Source organism: Patiria miniata, unplaced genomic scaffold (genome assembly GCF_015706575.1).
Source record: "Patiria miniata isolate m_02_andy unplaced genomic scaffold, ASM1570657v1 HiC_scaffold_9, whole genome shotgun sequence".
NCBI classification, from domain to species: domain Eukaryota; kingdom Metazoa; phylum Echinodermata; class Asteroidea; order Valvatida; family Asterinidae; genus Patiria; species Patiria miniata.
The window spans coordinates 26,493,316-26,512,182 of record NW_024037076.1 but is presented as its reverse complement, the minus strand read 5'-3'; the positions used below and the strand labels follow the sequence as shown (position 1 = coordinate 26,512,182).

Sequence of the window (18,867 nt, the reverse complement as noted above, 5' to 3'; positions counted from 1 at the left end):
GTTGGGTTCAGCAGGGTTAGGATGGGCTTGATGCCCCATGACAGTTTAAGCGCAATCACCACTAAGCAATCAATCTGAAGAGAACATCAAGTACAGTACAAAACTCCCATGAAGTCGAACCCCAAGGGAATGGATAAAAAAAATTGAGCTTTCCAGAGTCTGATGTTTGATTACAACGTTGCATACAAGCTGCATCCCCGCATGAAAAGATCAAGTCTGCTGGGCAGTAGCAAGTCATGAAAAACATTTCGCGATGTTGATTACGCTTCTTTGCAACTGTTTCGGCAGCAGTAGCTATGGATTGGCCGAACAAAAGTTGGAGTTAAAACATTTTTGCGAAGTTGTTTAAATAAATGCTTCTTTGTGACTGTTTTGGCGGCATTTTGCATGGACTGGCCATACAAAAGTTTGAGGTAAGAGGTAACGGTGCGGATATTTCGAGGTATGGGGGTATAAAATCCTAATCTCTTGACAGGAATGGAGTACTAGTTCGAGTTAAACAGAGTTTCAAGGTATCAGACTTTGAGTTAACGAAAGTTTACTGTACTAGAGTTGACCTTGAGACTAGCTACAATAAATTGCCTATACAGGGTGAGTAAAAAAAAACTAAACCCAAATGTCGGGACTATTGTTTTATTGAAGTGCTGCATGTAGCACTTTTAAAATCTAGGATATGAAAGCCAAATTCATAAGCTTTCTTTTAGTACAAGAATCATTCAAATCACTTATGTACTTTTCCAGTTACTGAATTTTAAACACAACCACCGTTTTTAGGTTCTGTCCACAGATCACAAAAAAGGTGTGCGTTCTGTCAGCAAAACGAAAACAATTCACGCACACATCTCTATGTGATTTCTTTTCGTTTTGCTGAAAGAACACCGAACTTTTATGTGATCTGTGAACAGAACCTTAAAACGGTGGTTGTGTTTAAAGTTCTGTAACTTAAAAAGCACATGAGTGATTGGAATGATTCTTGTACTAAAAGAAAGCTTATGAATTGGGCTTTCATATCCTAGATTTTAAAAATGCTACATGCAGAACTTCCCTAAAACAATGGTCCCAACATTTGGGTTTCATTTTTTTTTACTCACCCTGTAATAAGAAAGGACAAAGCCTCCCTTGCATGAGGGCTGTGCCCCCTTCATTTGCCCTTGGTCCCCTCCCCCCCGGCCAATCGCCTTTCCCCTCCCGCCCCTTAAAATTCAGGATTATATGACATTGCCCACTGAGAGTCGCCCTTCCAGGAAATAATGACCCTCTTTAAGTGTCCCTGCATAAATTAGACCCTAAATACGCCACTGGCCACACTCACTGGGTAGCGCCGAGATGAAGTCTCTCTGCAGCATGGGCTTGAGATAGGAGTTGAGCTGGCCATGCTGGTAGTGGCACATGTGCGCTATCAGGTGCTCCACAAACTCCAACTGCTCGTTCTCCTTCCACAGGTCGAAATACTTGAGGCATGTCTCCTTCTCCCCTTCATAGTTTGGCGAGGGTTCCTTGTTGCGGGAGAGTGACCTCACTGGTATCGTCTGGTAGAGGGGAAGGAAAAAAAACAGAATTATGAGACAAGTACCAAAAAAATTAATCACTGTGCTGGACCCGCGTCAAACCGCAAAGTTTTGAAGAATCTCTTTTAAGTTTCACATTAGCAAGATTAAAACCCTAATCCTGCTGAATCCAACAGGATCCAACTAAATCATATACCCGATGGAGCCTGTTGGATTGAGCAGTAAACCCTTGTGTGCATTCCTGATGCAAAATGTTGGATTCAGCAGGCAACTGAACCGCATTACAACGCCAAGTTGGCCTCCGTTGGATTCAGCAGACAACTGAAAATGAGGCACAGTGGATTGAGCAGGAAACTCCGGTTGGACTCTGTTGGATTTAGCAGGGTAGTCCTTAGAACTACTACTAGGGGGTTAGGGTTAATTAAAGCACAGTTCCTACTCGGGTCCAGCGCTTATTTGGGTCGAAATTCAGACCTGCTTAGGACCAGGGTAGAGAGGCTCTACCCTGGTGGAAAATCCAAAATCTACGGCCAACCCATGTACAGACAGGTGTAAGTGTGAACTGTATGCCTTGTCAATCTGTGTATTTGACATCAATAAATCCTTGCCCATTCACATACTCCATACATGTACATGTACATGTATGATGTACATGTATGTCCCATTGGGTTGAAAAAAATTTCAATAACAATTTGTGGACTGGACTTGTACATTGTACATACACATTGTACAAAAAATCTTTTGTTAAGCTGTTTCTCAGTACTACATACAATGCTTACGTGTACACATACATGTACATGTACCAGGAACACTGTGCTCAAAGGCAGATTTGATATTGTAAATACACAATGGGCAACAGTCCCAGCCTGATTCCGTGGGTTTTTCCCCAGAATATCCTTCAGGGGTTTTCCGGCCCACGTCTAAAACTGTGATTTTGTTCACTGTCTTCCCTCTACAGGTTTCCTCAGGCTTGCGAGCTACAGTGCCTAGGGCGCTTTTGAGGAATCTTTGGTTTCATTACCAGAAATAAGTAAGAATAATAATAAAATAACACAGTTCTAATCAAAATTTCCCCCCCCCCCCAAAAAAACCCACCAAATTACAGGTGCATGTTATTATTTGTAATACTTTTATGACAATGTACACAAACAACGAACACTCTCGAATTGTACAATGTACATGTACATTGTCATGTCATGCACAGATCTCCATACAAATTCCCACACATACATTATTTCACATAGATACATGTACATGCACCTTTCCTGTTGTACTTTTGTCGAGAGGTTACGAAATGCTGTATGGGTAGGTACATACATGTACATGTACATACATAAACAGGACTGTATGATCTGATACACCGTGCCCTCTGGAGACGTGCACACAATAGGGAACAAAAGATTGTATACGTCTCCAGAGGGCAATTTCTATAGATGAATACTGTACGTCTCCACAAGGTTTTTACAAAATACATGTAGATATATGGATTTTACTCAAAAACTAGGAATTTCCAAGGTGGGTTGATCAGTCACAAAAGGAAGAGTTTTAGAAAAGGGATATTAAGTCTGAAATGCAGCCGAAGAAATTAATTCGGGTTAAAATAAGAGCAATTTGAAACTTCACTTTCAAATTCGAAAAACTTTACTACACGAGAACAAAGAAATGTCTCCACAAGGATAAAAATTCAGTATACATGCAGAAATTCATTCATATCCACAGCCATTTGTAGACATGATGCTTACTAGTACTACTGTATGTACATGTACATGTACACTGCACATACATGTACAGTAGTACTGCTATCCAAGAATCAGAACAATATTTACACAAATGAATGTGAATTGGGGAAAATCCCTCCTTGAATGACAATTTTGGCAGCTGCAACAGGTATTTCAAAACTTAGGGACTTCCTCTAACTTGAACACAACTGACCTCTCTTTGTTAACAATGAACTTCGTTTTGTATGGGTGGGCTACAGTTTGCATAAATTTCAACGACCGTGGTTGGCAACACAGCTATTGTCCAATGCACAGGCATGATGAACGTACATAGTACATGTATATGTCATGTATATATGTACATTGTACATGTACATGTAAATTCATCAGATGAAAGTTCATGTACATAAAGTATGCATGTACATGTACATGTACAATGTGCGTGTACAGTTACATACATGTACATGTACTACATTTTATTTTTGGTATACATGTACATGTACATGTCTTTTATTCCCTGATATTTTAAAACTTTGTGAATTTTCTTTGTTTATTCAAAAGTGTAAACTGAGCAGGCAGTTCAAAGCAGTGCAAAAACTATACACAAACCCTGCATGTACATGTACATGTACATGTACATGTACAGTACATGTACATGTACATGTACATGTACATTCACACATGTACATTTACATGTACAATGTATCTTTCAAAAGTGCAGCTGTCGTACACAAAATTATGTAAAAAAAAAAATTTCCTTCAATGTTTGTATAGTTAAATAATAAATAGACATTATAGGTAAATAATAAACAGACATTACAACAATGGAACACGGATAACTTGTTGTTAAATAATTGGGACTTTGTTTTTCAGGTGAATTTGCAATACATCCACATGTATCCGGTACGGTACAGTGTGTACATACTGGTACATGTTCATGTATGTAAACCTGAGTCCATCCTAACTAGGTCATTCATATTTTTATTCATCATATCTTCCCCACCAATCACTAATCCTAAGAACCGGTGTTGCCTGATGGCGAGGTTCATGTACTATCGTAAAAGCAGGATCGCATGACGCCCTTACGGTAAAGAACGACACGTATGCGTCGGAAGACTGTACCCAACAAACAAAAAACAAGCTTCCATCTAACCCTATACTGCCAGAGCAATGGTTGGCCAACGTCTCTACAGCCAAGCCAATAGGCCTCGTAATACCGGTACTTATTATAGGCAGGTGCTTTCAATACACACGCATGCAGCCAACAAACATAAACTTTGAAATTTCATAGCCCTGCCTTAGATTTCACATCAAAATTCTGAATCGCTGTTATGGCATGCGAGCGTACAGCGCAGGTCTGAACCGGTTATAAGACACTGCATATCATACAAGATATGAGTATGGTAATTGATGACCCATACTGCATAGGAATCTGATATGTCTGCCCTGTGGGAGTTCAGCATAATTTCAATTGGTGCATGAAACTCAACTCTTAATTACGAGGGCAACTTGGTTTTATCCTTCCCCCATTTCTTTAAATGTTTTTGGCAGTGTGTTCTATGAATTGATATGAATAATTGATCAAGAGGAAACAAAAGCTTGTGGTCTACACAAACACATTCTGAAAATGTTCCTTATAAATATTGATTTTTCAGAATCATATCGGTACCTCGCATGCAATTTAGTACATTTTTTTTTTGGTCGCTTTCTTTTTTTCTCCCCAAATACTACATGGATCTAGCATTGTTAATGTTTACTGATTCTGACTAGTTCCTATGTATGTATTGTACATGTGTGTATCAAAGTCTGTTTCCAAGAATCAGGATTTCCTGGGAATTTTTCAATTACAAAATGTAAGCCTGAAAACAGTCACAACAGCCTGAACTTTCAGTGGTTTTTTTGGTGGTTCAGTGTCTCATTCAATAATGAATAGGCTAACTTTTTCATTGCTAGGAAAATAGCAGTGGAAAAAATATATATTTTCGAGGTGGAAGTCGAAAATAACACGGGAATACATCTTTAATAAGCCTTACCCTCCTCAATCCTCTAAAATCCTCCCGGCAGTTTTGGAGGATTGTTGGAGGATTGAGGATGAATAGTGTTTGAGAAACATGAGGATTTTGGAGGATTCAAGCATGGGAATTTAGAATTAGAAACAAACAAGGAAAACCTCCAAAACAAACTAGAGTTTGTACAGTGTTTTTTCAATTTGTAATGGCATTCGTGAGAGCAAAAAATGAGGAAATCAACGGATCCAAGGAAAAGTTGCATGCCTGAGGATTGAATATGAATGGTGTTGAAGCACATTCATGGGTTTTGGAGGATTGAGGATGAATGGTGTTTGAAGAGGATGATTTGGAGGATTGAGGATGGACACATTTTGAGATGCAGGACTGTCTGATGATTTGAAGGATTGAGGCATTGGGCATCCTTCATTTGAACGTAAGGCCAAAAAAAAAAAGCTCCAGTTTCTGGTCTGCGCGCGCGACGCCGTAGCCATGCCCGTCGGCAAAATTGAAAAGTTTTTTTTTCAATGTAAGATGATGTCTCAAAACCGCCAAACTCACTTCTTTAACTGGAATCCTGCTGCTGCACAATTTTAACGTGTTTTTAGATGCGGTGACGATCGAGTATAAGCTTTATGTGGCCTCTCTGGGTTCCCATACATTTTGCACTAAATTTAGTCAGGCACCATTTGCAGTCATCAGCCGACATTTGAAGAAAAAACAAGTAAAAACAAAAAACAAAAGCTGCGTTGCCACACCACTTTTGGGGCAAGCTCCATACCAAAAACCAAAGACTTTTTTTTTTTGCCTAAGAGCAACATTTTGGAGGATTGAGGATTGTTCATAGCAAAAAGGGCCTAGGGGGTTAGGTTAAGACATTTCGTATCAGAAAATAAGTTTCATCTGTGATTCAAGAAATATGTACTTCATGTACATGTACATATATGCACATGAATCCATGTACATGTACAAGTGATTGATATTGTCACAGACCATAAGGGACACTAACGTTGGCGACTCATAATGAACAATATGCATCAACATCCTGCACTGATACCATTATGCTAGACTATGGTCTTACACAACCAACGAAATCCAAGTGTTCTTGTACGTATAACATGAAAATTGGAGCTGCAAGTAGTCATGAGGCAAGCATGTCGACATGTCTCACTACAAGTGTACATTTTTTGCACATTCCCCAAATGCAGGCATTAGGGAACACTTCCAAATGGTCCATGAACATACATGTATGTCATGTACACACGTACATGTACACAGTACTGCGGCAGGAAAACTCCACCTTTATATTAGTCATCTCATTCCAAGGCTACTCACTGCGCAGGATTGAAAGTTATTAATAATTACTGTTGATTTGCCCACACAAAGTTAGTCCTATGACAAAGCCCATCATGCCCATACATTGTACCAGTCCATAGGGTACAGTTCTCACACTGTCGATCGTGGACGTCCTATTGTCCCTCTTTTGTTTGTACTCTTAACTTTTTAGGAAGACTCCCATATGTTTTGTACACGACCCCAATCGCGGATCCATGTATGCTGGGAATCGTGGACGATATTTTCCTCTTTTGTTCTCTGGTACCGGTATTTTTCGTCCACGGTTTGAATACCTGAATACGCCCATGTACACACCCGTGTATAATTTATTTACAGATCTTAAAGGGAATGTACATCATTGGCTTTTGCTGTAATTTTCAGAAATGAACTATTTGAGGGGTTAGTATAATACATGTAGATCAAATATTGTTTAACTGACATGTTTGAAGTTTTGTGTTCGAAAATGCTTGAAAAACCAAGAAAAACAATAATGGTTAAGTAGTCTGGTTCCCTTACTCCACCAAAGATAAAATGGATCAATTTATAGATGTCGGAAAATTGTAAGGTAAGGGAACCAGTCTAGCTGGCCTGCACCCGTTCATGAACATGTAACCAATAGCAAACAAAATTTGGTCTGAAAAAATGGTAAATTTGATGCAGTAGTTAAAAAATAGGTTTTTCCAACACAGGTCGGCCGACCACCGTTGGAAATGTATACAAAAATACCATTTTCTTGATAATGACTTGACACCAGGTGCCATAATTTTACAGGATGCTTTAGACTGTCATTTACCAACATCCTAGTAAGGTATTTCGTAAAAACTTGGTAGTTTTATTTTTCGATGTTTGCAAATGTTGTTTATTCCCTTTAAGATTAAGATTTCTGCAATGTGCTCCTGTTACACACACGATGCTACATACAACACAACACTGTGTGTACAACCTGCAGCTCCTGTACAATGTACATGTACATACATGTACATGTGTATTCTGCTGAGTTCTATTAGTCATTTCAGTCCACCATTGTTTAGCAACTCCACTGGGACCACACTGACTCCAGTGGTGAACAAAGGATCTCTAATTGTTTTTCTGTAGAATTTTGTAGGGCCAATAGAATCTAGATAATTCAGCCGAATTCATTTTTTTTAGCAGTTGGTGGATCCTGTTAAATTCAATGGGGTACTTTCAGAAAGGCTAAGGAGGGGAGATAGGGCAATAAGCCCGCTGAGGGCTAGAGAGTATATATTTATTAAAAATAAATTGATATTTTCATAAACATTTGTATCAGTCTACATTGTTGGAAAAGAAATTTATTCTCCAGATAAATATTTTGAATCAACAATCATTAGAAAAACAGACACTGTTTTTTTCTTGTTTTTCTGAAACAAATTGACACAAAACACTAAACACGTCAGTGGAACGATATTACTACGGAACACACATGGTACATGTAGACACCAAATGTATTCATTTCTTAAAATTACAACTAGGCCTTTGAACACCAATGTGGACAACAACCTTTCTGAATGATGATACGAAGTATTTCGACACCGCTAAGTCTTTCACTAAACCAGTTCGGGCCAGATGACGTGTACACGCAAAGGTTTAGCGGTATTCGGAACGGATGACAGATAAACACCTAGGGAGCGAGGGCGGAAATATGTCGTCAGAGACCCGCTCGCAGTGAGCGGGGCTGGAAATACGAGTGTGCTGCCTGAGGGTGATGGCTTCAACCCATCTGGCTTGAGGTCGAGTGAATAATAATTCCGTGCCACGTTTCGTTCTTGTCGAAATAATCCCGGCACGAACTGGTTAAGACTGTAGGCCTACTAGAGTGGATGTAAAAAGTTGGTGATTGTGAAGTTACAGGCCGCTCTTTCGTTTTTAGTGTTCTTATCAGTTCCAAAATGACTTCTTCAACCTTTAAAAGCAATCAATTGTTGTTTAATTTAGAGCAAATTTTTTGTGATTTTGAACAGTTACTGTTAGTGTTACAAAAATGTAGGTCCACACTTTCTGGAATACACAATTTTTCTTACCAGTTTTTACAGTTGACGCAATGCAATTATAAATACAGTTTTGACTACTGAGCATTCACTGTGATCACCATCTTTATTTTAGGCCAAAAAAAAAAATGAACCAGTTTCTCATTCCCGCCCACATCAGATTTTTTTTCAGTGTTTCATCATTTTTTCATCTCCCTCATTATAAAAACCTTGCCATCTTTCTGTGACATTCCTGTTGGTTTTCAACATTGCTTACTACAACTTTAAGTTAATCTGTTTGGCAGTGTATTGTTGATGCACCCTAGTGTGACGCGGAGTCGGACCCTAAAAGCTGTTGGATGCCATACTCAACATAAACAATCAAGGCGCCCTGTGATTGGCTCTTTAGACTCCCACATGCAATTTTGTTTCCCGCTTACAAATGTATGCTACGGCCATACAGGGGTTGCACTTAACTTTTTTTTTGACTGGCCAGCCGGACCAGTTGGCTAGAATTTTGACTGGTCCGCCAGGTTTTTGACTGGTCCGTCTTATACAGCGTGTACCCACCAGTTAATCAGTTTCACATAAGTCATAACAAGACTATTGTCATCAACACCCATGTCATCATGTCACCTGAGCAATAGAGGTCTATTTTCTTCCTCCATGATCTGAGGCCGCAAAAGAATATATAGTTCTGCCTCAGATTACATGCCTTTTAAAAATAGGGTCGGTCGGTCGGATTTTTGGGTTTTTGGGGGGCCATTTTTTTTATGCCGCTTGAATGGGGTATTCAATTAGGCCTCAGTATGCGAAGTTTTAGCCTGATTTTATTTTTATTGCACTATGAAAGCTATACACAAAAAGATGGCCACAAAAAGTGAATAAAACCTACCTTAATTAGGCCAAAAAAATAGTTCTGCTTCCGATTACATGCCTTTCAAAAATAGGGTCGGTCGGTCGGAAATTCTTCTCTTTTTTGCCAATTTTTTTATGCAGATTGAATGGGGTATTCAATTATATGCGAAGTTTTAGCCTGAACTAGTTTCATTGCACTACGAAAGCTATACACGAAATGGCAACAAAAAGTGAATAAAACCAAAGGCTTTAATTTTTGTCAATATATTTACGTTCGATAATTTCAAAAAATAATGGAAAATTCAGGTTGTTCGCACCATATGCACAACGCTAGTCAAGACGCGGGGAGCTGGCCAAAACTCCGAGGTGTGTGATGCGTGCGTGTGTGGTGAGCGGCCCACCATGGGCCGACAGACCCGTTTTTACCGTCAAAAATTTCGGGAAACACGGGGCATGTATCACTCCAAATACGAGTAGTGCGATCTCAAAATGAACTCATGAACACAGAAAATACATACACAGATAAGCTTGATCAATTTTGTAAATTAACTTGAAAAAATGTTCTTTCTCCATCGGTGTTTTCTTGGCATTTTTACGATGTCGAATCCGACCAGTTGACAGAGCACGTGCCTGGCGTCTGCACAATGCATAGCCATGCTAGCGCTGTCAATCGCTACTCCTAGAACTAAAGTATGATGCTCCACGTAGTGGAGCCTCATATATTAAGAACCCCGCAAAATTGTTTTCAGCACAAAACACTAATCAAGTACAAAAACGTCCATCAAAGTGCAGAAATTTCCAACAGAACCGCTGCACAGTTTGCCCCCAAACTCCGTACTACACCTCATGACATACTCACAAATTATGCGCAGAACAAATATCGCTGGATTTTGTCTTTTTGGGGGCTAAAATGATGAAAAATATGCCCTTTCCGCACTGAGCCAACCTGACACTTGAAACGTGCACGATGATTTTCGGTTCGCTCGGAGCGCGCCGCGGGGGGTACGGTACAAGCGAAATGATAGTATGCGCATGCGTACAAGTGCTTGTACCGTACCCCCCGCGGCGCGCTCCGCGCGAACTGAAAATCATCCTGCACGTTTCAAGTAGCTCAGTCCGGAAAGGGCATATTTTTCATCATTTTAGCCCCAAAAAAGACAAAATCCAGCGATGTTTGTTCTGCGCATATTTTGTGAGTATGTCATGAGATGTGGTACGGAGTTTAGGGGCAAACTGTGGAGCGGTTCTGTGAGAAATTTCTGCATTTTGATGGACGTTTTTGTACTTAATTAGTGTTTTGTGCTGAAAACAATTTTGCGGGGTTCTTAATCTATGAGGCTCTAGGAGTAATCGATCGCATAGCCGTGCACAGACTAGTTACCGCATTTTCATCGTGTCTTCTAAATTGGCGCGGCGGGAACCAGTCATCGCCGCATTGAGCTGGGTTTACGCACATGATGAAAGTCACCGTGACATCGAGTTGCGAAGTAGTCATATCGAATTTGTAAAAATAACGGAGGTTTCTTTTGAAAAAAATAGCGAATGTAAGTAAGAAACCAAATAAATACAACAACCATTTTTTTGACGCAGATTTTTTTGGCTGGCCAGCCGGACCACTTGGCAAGGTGTTTCAGCTGGTCCGCCGGCAATTCAACTGGCATTTGGCCAGCGGACCACCGCTAAGGTCGAACCCTGCCATAACCCAGGCGCGTCATGTTTCACATGTGCACGTGAATGTTGTCTCAGTGCGGGGATTTTTTTCCATGATTTCTGCAAAATCGGGACCGATTCCACCCATGTTTGTTTGATGCATAGTACTGTACCGAGAACATGTATGTCAATGTATGTCACATTTGATGGATCTCAACCCATCCTAGAGGTACCTACATGTACATGTATCCACATGAAGATAATACTTGTGAAATATTGAGGCCGAACATTTCGTGACAGGAGAGTTTGGAGGTTTGAAAAAATTTAAAATTTTGGATCTTTCTGTAAGGTTTGTAAAAACCTAGACCCACTGCTAACTGGGGCACTACTAGAACTCCTTTTTTGACATTTGGGATGTGGTCTGTTCACTCTGTTGTAGCGTACGACAGACTACATCCCACATGTCAAAAAAGGAGTTCTAGGGCCGGCCCAGTTAGTGGGTCTAGTAAAAACCTTACTCACTGTTCTGGAAGTACAACAATGTAAGTGTTAGGGGCCTTAGTGTTACTTGTTTAATTTGATTCATGCGCAATTTTCACATTAATAATGATACAGATTAAGACAAGTTAACAATAACATTAACAACAAACAAAAAAGAAATAATTTAATTAGGCTAGCCTAGCACTCAGTGACTCACTGATTTATTAGGCTAGCTCTAGAACAAAATTAAAAATTAAACAGAGTCCCCCCGTACAGTGGAAAATGCAGGGATAACGCAAAACCAAGTTTAAAAACTTATTTCTATTGTTAATATTACCAGTCATGCCAGTAAGTAAGTGTTAAATTAGTGTTTGGCACTAGACCTATTCGTTAACACACAGGCAATGGCCGGCAATGCCAAAGAACAACGAAGAACTGATGAAGAACTGGCCGGCCCAGTAAACGCAACAAAACACTTGTGATTAAACGTTTTTCAGACGAGGTAAAGATACTCACCGTTCCTTCTGGTAACTCTGATATCAACTCCGAATCTTCATTCATAGTACTGATCTCCATCTTTGTTGTGGGATATTGTCAAATTTCACGGTGACAAATCTGTCGTGGACTGGACAACGTCGTCACCACCCTGATGCGCGGAATTGTGCACAAAAATAGTTCATGTTATTTTTTACGTAGAAAGTGCAGTGTCGATTTAGTTTCGCTGGTTCCAGTACTATGGGTGAAATTGCACGCATTTGAGAAGGGAACCATGGAGCTTGTAAAGGTTTGTGACGTCTAAAATACTACTTAAAGTCGTTAAGATATGCTTTTTACTATAACATTTTTTTGGAATCTATTTTTTGTTAAAAAGTAAATTCTATGCTAACAATTATTTATTATGTAATGCTTAAGGTAAGATAAGTAGCTGAAGTCTATACGATAAATTAATTGCACATTAAAGCTTTTAAATAAAATCTAGTCTGGTACCATTAATAGGAAGTCTACTATCCAGACTTACCGTCAAAGTGTACACAATTGTGTCACAAAATAAATAACACGAGATACAGTGCATGCAGTGTGCATGTGTGATACTATGAATCATCGCGTACACGTTACATTGGCACAACCTGACAACTTGCAGTTTTAGTCGTACGTCTACTACGTGTGCATACTTAATTCTGCGACTGCATTGGGCCGAAAACAATGGATCATGAAGTTATGAAATCTTTAGTAAGAACGTCTTATCTCTGACTGTCATGACTGTAGTCTGTGACTGTGTGTTCATTTAATTCAAAAACTTCGCTGTGGCTATTGTTACGGCAGCCGTGATACAATTTCCAACTGCTATCGTTACTCGTTAGGTCATTGCAGAAACATTGCAAATCTATATCAACCATCTGGTTCCATGACCTACAACTTAAGTATTCAACGTCCACGACGTCAGGATCTTTAGACTTGGCTGTTGGAAACAGACAATCATTCAACCGAATGGTTCTCGGACTTTATTTGAAAATTTCCCTTAAAAAAAACACGGAATTCCGTGCTGACGAACATCATTTTGTGCTTACACTACAGCAGCGCAAGCAGAAATATTCTGCGCTAACCCTGTAACTAGCATGACTAGCGCAGAATCCTTAGTTACGCTATGCGCAGAAGCCAAAATTCCTCGCTAATCCGTGAAATACGCTTGCCGTAAGCATGGAATTTTCTGCTACAATAAGCAGGTAACAGAGCCAAGAAATTGGGCCCAGGTTGGACGGGTAGTTATAATTCATAAATGTGATAAAAAACTGATATAGATTCCCAATGGTGAATTTAAAATACCGTAACGATAGCATTCGAAAATTGCATTACGGCTGCCGTAACGATAGCTACGATTATGTACAGACATGTGACGAGCCTAGGATACCAACAGGTTGTGTTAATTTAAATTATTAATCACGGCTCTCTGCGGACAATGGGCAGTGCATCGTTCATTTCTTCATGCATGGTGTTCTGTGTTTCCTTATTTCAGGGTGTTGGAGGGATGACCGCAGCAGTCAATGTACTGTCAAGACCGGCAGAGGAGTTTGGCAATGATGTGAGTGTGAAGTACACTACAGTGGAACGTCGCTATACCGAACACTGCTATACCGAACATTCGGCTATACCGAATATTGTCCTTGGCTCCCAGTTTTTATGTACGAAACGTACCGAACATTGTTGCTGAAAATGTCAACAGAAGAGCAACAGTGGCTATTAATATTATTTCCTTTTTATTTGTTTCCAACAAAATTTTGGTAATCCTTACTTTTAGGACACCTCTATTTTGTACGAGTTCTGTTCAAAACTGACTTTTGCAGATGACTGTCCAGTACCAAAGTGACTTTTGCAGGCTGAAGAAGTCTTTTTTTCTTCAGACAAACTCATGTTAGTTATAATTTTGAAAGCGCTTTCAAAGAAAATGTGACTTTCCTACCTTTTTTTGCAGTTCGCCATCTTTCTTTTTAAATTTATTTTCTGTTTGTCATCTTTAACCCCTCATAACTGAAAACCCTGCCCTCTTTCTACAAAATCGAACCTGCTGATATTCAAGAGGTGTCATTGCCAAATGTTCAAATGTGTCAATAAATATGATCAGAATGTCACTTTTGAGTGTCATTTAGTCAGCTGTTTTGGTGAGTCTTTTAACCTTATAATTGTTATATAGGAAAGGGGTCCTAAAAGTAAGGATTACCAAAATTTTAGCTTCATGTATGTGTGCAAGTTCAAACTCTGTTAGAAAGGGTGAAGACTCCTTTGGAGTTTGGACACAAAAAGTATTATTGAAACAGTCAAGAAAATGGAAGAATTTGTCCAGCCTGAAACCACCTCTTGATGTTCGCACCTCTCCGACAATGCCCGATGCAAAATTTCAAAATATTAGACACAGTTGTCGATTATACACGTACAAATGTAGCACATGGTTGCTGACACTACCAGTAACAGACTAAAGGAAAAATTTTATATTGTTCTGATTGTTTTCCGTTTCGTATTTTTGTGGTACTTTTTTTTTCTGTCACAGGAAAACTTGGAGCTGCGTTGGGCCATCAAGGCTTACCATCACGCCGAAACGTACTTCAACGTAAGCTGTGTTTAGAATGTGAAATCTTTTTTTCGGCTTCTTCCTAGACCCGTGAACGTGGCTATAAACAAAGCCACAGTTCGTTTAAATTCTCTGGACTTTGGACATGTTCGAAATCCCAGTTGGAGACCTTCCACTTACAATCTCGAAATTTAACGAGCACTGTATGTTCAGTACTTACCGGTACATAAGAGTTTATCCAAGAACTTCCAGTGGCATAGGATCTGTCATTCCAAAGAAATTCGAGGGAAATGGAGCCCATACGAATTTCTACTGTAGAATTTTTTCGAAAGTCCACAGATATAAAAGGAGCGTGGTTATGTATATAGCCACGTTCACAGGTCTAGCTTCTGCTAATGTTTTTTTAAGAACAATAGAGGGCGTTTGTATGTGTACTGGGTCACGCACTTCCTTCCCAGAATGTATTCAGGCTGTTAAAAAAAAAATGGAATCCGTTGAAAAAATGTTTTGTGCCTTTACTTTTTCATCCTCTACAGCTGATCTCTTCCGTGGATAATCGTGTCTTAAAGTTAACCAAACAAGACGATGACATCTACCACAGCTTTAGAGAGCATTTTCCCGACTTGAAGGTCGACGTCATCGACCAGGAAGAGTTGAAATCTGAGGCGGCAAAGTTGGTCAGTAAATTTTTTTCCTGACTGATTTCAAACCACGGTGCATCTATTGTAAAGTTGATGGTTAGAGAGTTTGGATGTATGTTTGGTTGAGCGAGTAAAAGTTCTGCCACTATCTTACGGGAGCCAGGTGGAGACGAAAACCACGTTAGGAAGGGCATATGTGAAATGAAGCCTGACATCATTTGGACTCGGGTCAATTGATATAAATTAAATGAACAAAATTTAACCTAAAAGTTTAACCCTGGTATCTTACTTCATTGATGTTCCTAATTTTTCCATTTTAAATCTTAAAAGGTGCAATACGTAGTATAAAATCTTCTTTAAAAGAATTATACTTTTAGAAATCTAGTGAAAAAAAAAAAACATTTGCAAGCCTTGTGGAGAAAAGCATTAGTAAGTTTTCAAGGTTACCGGAAATTTCTCTGGCAACTAGGATTTAAGTTAAATAATGAAAGGTTTGCGGAAACACCATGTGCAAATAATTTCTCAACTAAGAGAATGGTTCTGAAAAGAACCAGAGGTATAAACTCGACGTTCCGGTCAGTATGCTCTGACCGTCTTCAAGAGAGTGGCTGTCTGTATGCTCTGACTGTCTCTTGACGACGGTCAGAGCATACTGACCGGAACGTCGAGTTTATACCTCTTGTTCTTTTCAGAAACATTCTCTTAGTTGAGAAATTGTTCGCACATGGTGTTTCCGCAAACCTTTCATCATGTTCATTATTCAGTATCTCCACCATGCAAAGCCTCAAATCTTACTAAGGATTTAAGTTGTAAATTGGCTAAAAAAAATTTCAATATTTCATTTCTGTTGGACTGAAAAGTGAGTGAAAAATAATGGAGATCTTTCAATTCCTCCGATTTAAATCAGTTTTGTTCTTCAAACTCAGAAATGGAGACCTTTCTGCACCCAGTACGAAGGTGTGGTGGAGGACTTCAACTTTGGCACGTTGCTGCGTCTGGACTGCAAGGGAGACTACTCGGAACAGAACTCCATATTTGGTGAGATGCTGACATTGAACAAGTCTAACATTTGACGCGCTGTTAAAACCAGACACTTCTGGTCAGAAAATGAAATGGAGATATAATAATAAAAAAAAAAACAAGTTGGAGAGGATTTTCTTTATTTTCAGATTTTTTTGCAAAATTTTGACAATGTTTAAAATGTAGTTATACTGTTTAAGTTCAAAATAATGCCTCAAAAGTGGATTTTTTTTGGGGGGGGGTTGACTTCTGGAGGTGTATCATTTGGAGAAATGCATAACCAAAATGTGTATTTATGACTTCACCTTTGTGATATGAGCTCTTATTGGGTATAATTTTGTCTATTTTCAAACATTTAACCGTCCTTGTCAAGAGGAAAAACTGTTTTGGCAAGTTTTTCAAGAAAATCTGTTGTCGATCTGTTGCCAAGAAGTGTTTTCATTTTTACAGAAAGTGCCAACAATTTGCCTTGTTGATGAAAACAAAAAAACGACAAAATGTGCTCAGCAATTGGTCTGGGTTTATATCCCACCTTAGCATGGGCCCTCATTACCCATTAATTTGGATGATCAGACATCATAAGTAGTAAAATTGACTGGTAAATGCTCTCGCTGATGCTACAAAATTGTGACAAAGTCATCACAATACGGCAATCATCAACATAATCCTTTTTTTCCTTATTTTTTGGGAGAATGATTCAACTTTACAAGGATAATTTTTGTCGTTACTTTTTTATGCCAGTCACAAGGATACAGTTCTTCGCCGTTGAGATCGCCAGGAATCGGGAGGAGCTGAACCTGGAACTCTGGACCAAGAAACAGGAGAAGAGGAAAGAAGAGGCGGCAGCGAAGAAGGAGATGTCAAGTTGACGAGAGGATCTAGCCAAGTTTTAACCCTAACGTACCCGAATCCATCAAAATCGACACCCCTGTTTCGGGGGACTCGGATTTCGGCGGATTCAGGATACCTCAATATTGAAAAAGTTGGGGGATTTTGATGGATTCAGGACATGAAGCCTAGCGGTACTGCAAGATTTTGATGGATTCAGGATACCTCCATATTGAGCAGTTGGGGAACTTTGATGGATTCAGGATCTCAACAAATTTACTCCCGGCTAACTGGTGGATTCTGATGGACTCACTGGCCACCACATTTTTTTTTTGCATGGCAAAATTGATGGATTTTGGCGGATTCAGGATACTTTCTAGTAAATATACCCAAGGGGTTAGGGTTAAAGATTTGTTCATACTTCAAGGAAATGTTATAATGCACAGCAAATTTGTTGTCTGGCCAAACTTTGGAGTTGAAACATGCTCAGCTTTTAAGAATTTTGCCAGGCGATTACTTGATGTGACGTCGTACGTTTGCGTTCTGTTTTGCTTTTGGGCCGAGCTTTTGGTTCCTAACCCTTCAACTGTACAACATGGATTTTGTGGTCTGAACTCAAAGCAGCCTGTATGATGTATTCAGCCATCCGCTCGATAAGTGACATTGACATTATGGCATGTTAAGCCTACCTGCGGTTAAGAATAGCGACAGTGGTTCATGGATTGTGGATATTTCACATTACTGATGTAGACAGTTCCCCAGCTAAGCCAGCTTTTGCAGAAAAACAATGCATGACGTCATCCTACTTTTAAGTACATGTATATAAAACATGTGGTGCATGTTTGCATACAGAAATATGATATTTTTTTTTCCAAATTTAGATGACTTCATACTTGCTTCAGTTTGATCTGTAAATTATTTTATTTTTTTTCAGAATTTAAACATGAATTGAAATGTTTATATTTCTCCTCTCCCCCCCCCCCCCAAAAGGGGACAATTATTGTATTTTTTTTCTTCAAAGAGGGTTGTTTGGGGTATCGGGGTTTTTTTTATTAGGGTTCAAACATGAGTACATCTTTTTATTGGTTTAAAACGAACAAGATGCACGAGAAATGCTTGCACTTCCACAAACTTGTAACCATTACCAACAGTGTTAATTGCATTAATATAGGATTTAATTTTTTGAAAATAAAAATGCTGCAAACGGTGTATTGTGTGAGCATAGGTTTCATTTATATTCCACTAATTTTCGACATGTCTCTTTCACAACGAAGATATAGGTACTTACCACCTAATCCTCATTAGGAAGTATGGAAATAGAACATGGGTTGTTTCATTTTTCATATACATGTAGCTTTATGTACATGTTTGCGCTACATTATACCAACAGAGATTTTAAGGGTGCAGACCAGTAAATCTGTCCGAAATTGCCTACGCCGGCCAAATCACGATTTGCATGCCCTCAAAATCCTCAGTATTTGAGCATGCTGTGGGCCATGAACTTGAGGGTTTGTAAAAAATATGGGTGGAAGCCGTGCACAGGACTGAGAGCTTGCAGTTCTGTGTAATTTGGATGTAATTTGGACCCTAAAAGCGCTCTATTTTGCAATGGAGTGTAGGCATCGTTTTTCAAAATGGCGATGGGCTTCAGGACTATTTTCAGGGGTGATCATCTTCAGATGGAAATTTCTCCTAAAAGTCATCAGTTGACCCCCCGAAAATTGAAAAGAAAATGAAAGATGATGAAATTAGCTTTAATTTGATGTGTGTCTCG

General features: G+C 39.3%; 2 protein-coding genes across 2 annotated transcripts in view; one reads left to right on the top strand and one right to left on the bottom strand.

The window, feature by feature from the left end:
- The window catches only part of LOC119720446 (F-box/WD repeat-containing protein 11-like), a 30,787-nt gene extending 18,502 nt beyond the window's left edge, over positions 1-12,285 (bottom strand). Inside the window, exons 1-2 of the mRNA XM_038190109.1 lie at positions 12,057-12,285; positions 1,313-1,529 (exon numbers count right to left, since the gene is read on the bottom strand). Of these exons, the coding sequence (XP_038046037.1) occupies positions 1,313-1,529; positions 12,057-12,116 (277 nt within the window). The 5' untranslated portion in view covers positions 12,117-12,285. The remainder of the gene's footprint in view (positions 1-1,312; positions 1,530-12,056) is intronic.
- A 321-nt stretch (positions 12,286-12,606) lies between these two features.
- LOC119720371 (protein PBDC1-like) lies at positions 12,607-17,812 on the top strand. The gene is made up of 6 exons (XM_038190027.1): positions 12,607-12,770; positions 13,555-13,620; positions 14,584-14,643; positions 15,141-15,281; positions 16,172-16,283; positions 17,007-17,812. Exons 1-6 carry the CDS (start codon positions 12,744-12,746, stop codon positions 17,132-17,134), a joined length of 534 nt encoding a protein of 177 aa, XP_038045955.1. The 5' UTR covers positions 12,607-12,743; the 3' UTR covers positions 17,135-17,812.
- Positions 17,813-18,867: the final 1,055 nt, after the last annotated feature.